The sequence below is a fragment of the Zeus faber genome, assembly GCF_960531495.2.
Source record: "Zeus faber genome assembly, chromosome: 1".
Lineage (NCBI taxonomy): Eukaryota > Metazoa > Chordata > Actinopteri > Zeiformes > Zeidae > Zeus > Zeus faber.
The window spans coordinates 40,703,440-40,711,395 of NC_137193.1; the positions used below are offsets into that span (position 1 = coordinate 40,703,440).

General features: G+C 46.1%; 1 protein-coding gene across 1 annotated transcript in view; it reads left to right on the plus strand.

Annotated features, from left to right (window-relative positions):
- notch2 (notch receptor 2) overlaps positions 1 to 7,546 on the plus strand; it is a 75,775-nt gene extending 68,229 nt beyond the window's left edge. The window contains exons 29-35 of the mRNA XM_080018237.1: positions 377 to 581; positions 788 to 875; positions 1,652 to 1,805; positions 2,755 to 3,071; positions 3,409 to 3,556; positions 3,681 to 3,778; positions 3,985 to 7,546. Coding sequence (XP_079874363.1) covers positions 377 to 581; positions 788 to 875; positions 1,652 to 1,805; positions 2,755 to 3,071; positions 3,409 to 3,556; positions 3,681 to 3,778; positions 3,985 to 5,433 — 2,459 coding nt within the window. The 3' untranslated portion in view covers positions 5,434 to 7,546. The remainder of the gene's footprint in view (positions 1 to 376; positions 582 to 787; positions 876 to 1,651; positions 1,806 to 2,754; positions 3,072 to 3,408; positions 3,557 to 3,680; positions 3,779 to 3,984) is intronic.
- The last annotated feature ends 410 nt before the right edge of the window (positions 7,547 to 7,956 follow it).

Genomic DNA, 7,956 nt, shown 5'->3' on the forward strand with positions numbered 1-7,956 from the left:
TGGGAATTTTGAGCCTATTTTGAGTAAATGTTGCAATAAAAAGAAATATACATATTAAATGTATTTTTTAGCTTTTAGTTTGGCCTGTCCTCCTCCATTCACTTGCATCGGTGTGGGCGGGCTTAAAAGTTGTTCTATAAACAGCCACTAGAGGCACTCAACATATTGGCGGATAAATACCATTAATCAAGTTCCAATTTATTTAGTGTCAAAATGATCCAGTGGGAGGAAAAGCTGTGAAAAGACAAGCAAATTACAACGTTTTTACAACCCAAACATAAGGCAATGTAACTTACGCAAGTGATGCATTATCTGAATATATGATATGAATAGATAAATAAACTGTAAAGGTAAAACTAAAAATCCATCCCTCCAGCCAAACCGAACACAGATGCCGCCACAAATTACCTGTTCTACCTGGTCGGCGTGGCGGCAGTGATCATCCTGCTCATCCTGGTTCTGGGAATGCTGGCGGCCAAGAGGAAGAGGACACACGGCATCCTGTGGCTTCCAGAAGGATTCCTGGCCAAGAAGGACGACAAGAGGAGGGAACCTGTTGGACAAGACGACTTTGACTTGAAGTAAGCGGGCAGCCGGAGTGAAGGACAGATTCACACCAAGCAGGAAAAAAAATGATCGAAGAAGTATAATTTGATGAACTGTTGATGTCAGTGCAGATGCCGATACCTTGAATTTGAGTATATTGAGTGTGAAAACCACTGGAATGTATTGGACGGTTATATTAAACAATGCCACAGTTCAAGCTCTTGTCGTTGTCCACCCACAGGAACTTCAAGACACAGGATGCAGCCATGATGGATGGAGGCCAGGGCCAAAGATGGCTGGAAGATGAGCTTCCCCCCAAGAAGCCGAGGGTATGTTAAATGAACTTAAAGCTGAATCAACTAAGAGTATATAATTATAGGACCCAGAATCGCGATTGTGGCGCCTCCCCTTGCGGCTGCCTGCACGAGCACCTTGTGTCGATTACGCACATTTTGGTATTTTTTAGTATTTATAGAGCTTATTGTGCGTAATCACCGGGTGTCATGACATTTCACTGCATATATGTATGAACGTATGTATATGTATGTGACAAATAATCTCTTGAACTTGAGTTGTAATGCAAAACAACATAAGCCACGTTAACAAAAGCTCCTCCCATTGATGATTGGTGGGGTCTTTTGAATCTATAGGTTGGAGCTTTTTTGTTTTTTTTTCTCTCACCCCAAAAGAAATGTCCATCCTCCCTAATCCTATTTCTATCGTCCCTGGGATGACTGGACACACTTACTTTCAAGCCCCACCATGCTGTGACTATAAGTGAACTCCAGGAGTGCAGTAAAAAGTTCAGTGCGGGACCTTACACTAACCTTTAGAAGTGGTTGCCAAGTTGGCACAATGCATTGGCTTTCCGTTGCCAATACTGACAAAATGGTTGCCGAATTGTCATCATTTTAGAATTGAGAAAGATCGTTTGATGTATTTTAAAAAGACGGTGAGGTATAGCGCACAGGTTGCCAACGAGGCAACAGGACCGTTTGACAATGGCCCGAATCTGTTTGCCAGTGGCAACTGGCAAACTGTTATTGTCGAGCTGTGCTGTCGTGGTGAGTTTCTAAAGCTGCGTCTTCTCCATCGCTCACCTCAGACTGAAGACAAGCCGCTGCTGCCGCTGGCGGTGGACGTAGGCGTGGACCGCAGGGAGTGGACCCTGCAGCATCACAAAGCCGCAGACATCACCCTCACTCCCCCACAAGCCGACCTGGAAGCAGACTGTCTCGACGTCAACGTCAAAGGACCAGGTTTGGAGACTTTTCTTGCTTCTCTGTGAACTTGCCCTTCAGTGGGGCTCGGCATTTGGAAGGATCTCACAATTCGATTCAATATCAATCCAATTTGATATCGCTGAGATGGATACAGAAATACGATTCTGTATTAACATATTGACATTTTATGAATAACAAGGATTGCTACCAACAATTAGATTTTTTTAACAAAATAATCGTACGGAATTCCACTTAAATTTAGACTTTTTGCAGGGGAAAAAACTGATAACTAAATAAAATTGAATAATTTTGGTATGCTAGATTATTAAAATTCTCCAGGCGTCGGCACCAAACACCATTTGCTATTGAATACACAATAGCGTGATTCTATTAGGGATGCACATTTAAAATAATTTTCTCAATGGATAGCCGTTAACTGTAACAAATAATCATGGATTAATTGATAACATAAAAGCTAATGACGTCAACAGGGGGCGGGGCCATGGTGCGTGGGGACCTAGGCGACAGTGCGAGGTCGTGCATGTCCCGAGATTTTGTGACTTGGCACAAGGGGCATTTCTCCTCATTTCACAATGGAGAGGTTTGAGGCAAGACTCGCTGAGTTGGTTCGAGTATACAGGAATATTTACGAGTCGTCTTTACGCCAATTGAGGGTTAGTTGTTGAGCAACGATTAACGTTTCCTCCTTCCTGTTTTCCACACGCAGCTACTGTATGTTTGTCGAATATGCCAGCATTTTAAACGCCCTGCACTCTCTGTGTGGGCGGAAAACTCCCATTGATATTCGATTCTTATTAGCAATTAATTGATAGTCGATTAATTGTTAACATCCCTGGTTCCTAGGACAATAAAAAAATAGAAAAAAGACAATATCAAACAATGTTACTGCTGTAACTGATCAGGGCATATTAGAAGGATGACCCCTGACCTGTAACCAAGCTTCTTCTGTAATGCTCCCACTCAGACGGCTTCACCCCTCTGATGCTGGCATCGCTGCGGAACGGCGGCAGCCCCGACTGCGGTCTCCACGGTGAGGAGGAGGACGAGAGTGGCGACGAGCCGGGGCCGAGCGTCATATCGGACCTCATCACTCAGGGAGCGACGCTGATGGCGCAGACCGACCGCACAGGGGAGACCGCACTACATCTGGCGGCGCGCTACGCCCGTGCCGACGCCGCCAAGAGGCTGCTGGACGCCGGCGCTGACGCCAACGCACATGACAACATGGGCAGGACGCCGCTGCATGCTGCCGTATCGGCCGACGCCCAGGGAGTCTTCCAGGTGAGGCAGATTTAGAACCAGTTCAGACATGCATTCACATGTGCACAGAGTTTGAGTAAAAAGTCACAATTCGATAGAGAAAATTACAGAAATCAAGACACAGAAAGTGGAAACATCCGGGACTAAAAATTGCTAAAATTAGAAATATAGGTGTCTATAGATTGCTAAAATTTGAAATGTACAGGATATTAAATAGCAAAAATCTGAAATAAATGGGTCTACAAATTGCTTAAATTGGTAACCTATGGATAATTTAAATTGAAGGACAATAATGCTGCTCAGTGAGGACATAATTTTTCTGAATACAGGAGTTGACTTGATCTCTGTTTCTTTACAGATCCTCATCCGTAACCGAGCCACAGAGTTGGACGCCCGTATGAACGACGGCACGACGCCCCTGATCCTCGCTGCCCGGCTGGCTGTGGAGGGCATGGTGGAGGAGCTGGTGCACTGCCACGCCGACATTAATGCTGTGGACGACCATGGTCAGCAAAACTGCATTATAGTAACTATTTATATGAATAATAATATTAGCCATTTATAATACATACATTCTTCTGGTAAGCTTAGCGGTGTAGCTAACATGCATGCTCCGTCCCATCATCTCAGGCAAATCCGCTCTGCACTGGGCCGCAGCAGTCAACAATGTAGAGGCCACTCTGGTACTGTTGAAGAACGGAGCGAACCGTGACATGCAGGACAACAAGGTTTGTATTGTCACGTTTAGTTTTCAGTTGATACTTTCAAAATTTCCATCAAGTTATGTTACCTGTATTTGCAAAGTACTAATGTAATAAAAGTCACATCATTCATTTTGCATGTCATTATGAAGCACAGATACTCTGCTTGACCTGTAGCAGTATGTAGCATAGATAGAAGCATATTTCAACCTGAGGTGTCATTTCCTGTCCAGGAGGAAACGCCGCTGTTCCTGGCTGCCAGGGAGGGCAGCTTCGAGGCGGCTCAGGTTCTGCTGGATCACTACTCCAATAGAGACATCACGGACCACCTGGACCGCCTCCCGCGGGACACAGCACAGGAGCGCATGCACCACGACATTGTGCGCCTGCTGGACCAGTACAACTTGGTCCACAGCCCCAACAACGGGCCCAGCCACATGGGAGGAGGCGGGGGCCACTCCGCCTTGGTGTGCGGAGCCAACGGGGCGGGTTTCATCGGGATGCGACCCGGGCCACAGGGGAAGAAGAGCAGGAGAGGGGGAGCTAAGATGGGGGGCATTGGGGCCGGCGCGAAGGAGCTGAAAGACATGAAAGCCAAAAGGAGGAAGAAGCCGACCGGAGGGGAGGGGCCCGGGGTGGGGGGTGCAAATGCAGGAACGACAGCAGGAGCGGCGGCTAACGGCACCAAGTCGACGGGCGGGCTGTCTGAGAGCTCGGTCACCATGTCGCCCGTCGACTCCCTGGAGTCGCCGCACTCGTACGCGGGCGACGCCTCAGGAGGGGGCGTGGCCAATGCCGCCGGCTCCCCTCCACTGCTGGGCAGCCCCCCCAGCTCCAGACCGCTGCTGCCCCCGGTCAGCCACATGCTGGGCCAGCAGCAGGCCTGGGTGGGCATGCCCAAGCATGGCTACGGGGGCCACATGTTCGGCCTGGTGCCGCAACAGATGGCACTGGCCTCGCACCCGGGCGTGGGCCAGCGCCACCCCCAGGGCCCCATGCTCACCCCGATGAACGTCACCATGAGCCGCGAGCAGCTGCCTCCGATCGTCACCTTCCAGATGATGACCGCTGGGCCGGGAGGGAGCCAGGCCGTGCTGAAGCAGCCCCAGGTCCAGCAGGCCCAGGGTCCAAGCCAGGGCCACGCCCAGCAGGGGCCCGGCCGCATGCACTGCGCGCAGGGCATGATGTACCAGATGCCGGAGCAGATGGGTGTGGGACCCGGGCTCCAGCACACGCTCCAACACCCGCACCCCCACGCCCTGGGCCATGGGGGCCACGGTATGGGGGAGGGCCAGTCCCGGCAGCTGCCCCCATACCAGGCCATGCAGAGCCCTGTGGATAAGTACCCCACGCCCCCCTCCCAGCACAGCTACGCCACCGCCGGCTCTGAGGGCACCACCCCGGGCCACCCGGCCCATCCTCCCAGTGAGCACCCATACCTCACCCCATCGCCAGAGTCTCCTGACCCCTGGTCCTCCTCCTCCCCCCACTCCAACTCAGACTGGTCCGACATCACCACCAGCCCCACTCCACTGGGGAACCCCCGCCACGCACTGCCCCTGGCACGCCACACACACATTCCAGAACAGGTGCATCTGCAGCCGCAGACGCAGCCGGCACCACAGGCGTCCCAGCAGCCGTCCCAGCAGCCCCAGCGTGGGAACATGCAGGTGTTTGCATAGGGGGGGGCGGGACTCTGGGGTTTGTCGTTGTCAGTTAAAACTCGTCTTCTCTCCTTCTCATCTTGTTCTCTATCTTGTTCATGGTTGTAATCGATTCCTTTCCTTCTCTTCTTTGCACTTAATGATAATGTGTGTTTCGTTTCCAAGATGTTGCCGAGTTTCGTCAGCTAGACATGTAAGCTTCCTGAAAACCAAAAAGATGAACGTGTGGTGTTGGGCGTCTCACTGCAGGTACAGATGAACCCTGTGGTGTCTCTTTGATCGCAGCCTGGTGGGGTTCTGTCCCCCCGGCCGGGTCAGGACTCGGGTCAGGACTCAGTTATTCACTCCTCGCCATGAAACTCCGAACTGTTTGTCCAGGGAGGATCAAAGAAAAGCTTGTTGGACGTCGATGATGCTTCCACTCGTTTAACATGCTATATGCTAGCCTTGTGTTATGTGTTAGGCCTGCCGATACTAACTTCCCAGTGGACATATTAACTTTGTTATCTTTTTATATGATGGATCACAGTGAATGTTACATTTTCTTTTGCTCGAGAAGTCAAACTGCCTACTTGTTGTTTTTATTTTTTTTTTTATACTCACGCATTATTTCTGGTTTTCAAAAGGAGGAATTCTGAATAAATGGCTGTTGCATTATTGGAAAGTACAAATACAGATACACGTAAAAAAATAATTTACATTTGGCTCCATGCCTCTAGTGCAAATAGTTTTGTTACAATTCATGTATTGATTATAATACATACAATAGATTACATTAGATAACATATACACACACATTGTTTAATTAAGTCAGCTTCTGCACGATGTAGATGCCACAAGTAAATAAATACAGGAAGAGGTGCAGCGGAGGAGAAGGTTATTTTATGGAGGAAAAAAAAACAAAACATTGGGTATGGATGCACTCATTTACAGTCTCTTTTTAAGTTCTGACCACAGAGGTCGTCACTGTGGAGCTAGATGTGAACTGGCCAGCGGTGAATTAAACGGTGAGGGTTTAAACAAGAGGCTTGAACACTTTATGCAAAAACCTACACGTTAGTATTGTTACACACCGTAGTATTGTTATGTTACAGTAAGATTTTTTTGTTTTTGTTTTTGAAAGTGTACATAGAATGACAAGTTGATTCAGCTTCACTCATCTAGAATAGGTAAAGGTAATGTGCATCTTCCAAAAACCTGTTACTGTTTAATTTTAGATGTATATCGATTGCCTCTTTCAAATGCTTCCTAAGGTTCTGAAGTATGTTTTTGTTTATTTGCCTTTGATAAAAATGGCATTTTCCTAATGTTTTCTCTCCCAAGATAATGAATCTTGAATGTGTTCTTCTTTGTATTTTTCCTAACTACAATCAGTGTATCTGCACCTTTAATCAATGTGTGATTCAAGACCCGAGTCTAAAATGTAGAAGGTAATTCTCCAGTTATAATAAGAGCATTTTGGGGGGGTTAATAAGTGTGACTGTTCTGAAACCACAGACAATCACTTCTTCATTTTTTTCATTGTTAAAATGAACCCCAATTTCATCAAGACCAAATTTATACTTGTCAGCCAAAGAAAATGTCAATTATTTCCAAATCTTTTGTTGCTCAACGCCCTTGAAACCAAGTGAAATTTTTCAACTCTTACAGTGTGGTCTTGTGATCCCAGGGATATTAAAACACACAGGGTTTCACGTCCACTCCCAAATCCATTTCTTTCACCATCGCTGTTGTATTATGTCTGTGTGGAGGGAAAGATTCTCACATTGCTGCAATGTTCCCTGTGTCTGGGACTTAAGAGCCTCAATCATAAATTATAAAGTAATGGATTCCCAGTCGGTCTACAGTCAGTTGTTAATCGTGACTTTACTTTTTGTACCAAGAACCTGTGGAGCGCGCCACTTAAACTTCAGTGCATAATGCAAGCCATTTTTACCATCTGTATATAAACCTTTTTTTGTATATTCATTGGACTTTTCCTTCTCTGTTAATCATTGTTAGTTCATATTATATATATGTCACATGAAGTAGTTGCTGTCATGTTTGTTGTAAGGTTCAAGAATTGTTTTCTGATAATAAAGAACAAAAGCTATGACCTAAATAAAGAAAAATCAATTGCTTTCTGAAATAAAATACAGATCGTATCAGTTTCTTTGTTTCAAAACAAATCACAGTTTTCTGCACTTTGTGAATCCATATTAGATATCAGAGTTTCATAGATGGCAAATTCTGTTTTTCCAGAGAGCGGCATTATTACTAATTAATGTCGTTTTCATCACAATAAGTCAAACTTTAATGTCCTACAACGGTCTCAAACACAAACTGTGATTTATTATTTGTTTCATTGTGATGATTATATTGATACACAGCACAATATCATTTTATAATGGTCATAATGCTTATTTATAGGAGCTGAGAATTGTATTTCAGATCTTGTTACATTTGAAGTCATATCTTCTGATCTCATCAGTTTGGAGCGCTGAAAATTATGCATACACATTTATTATTTATTAATTAGCTCAATTATTATGACATCTATAG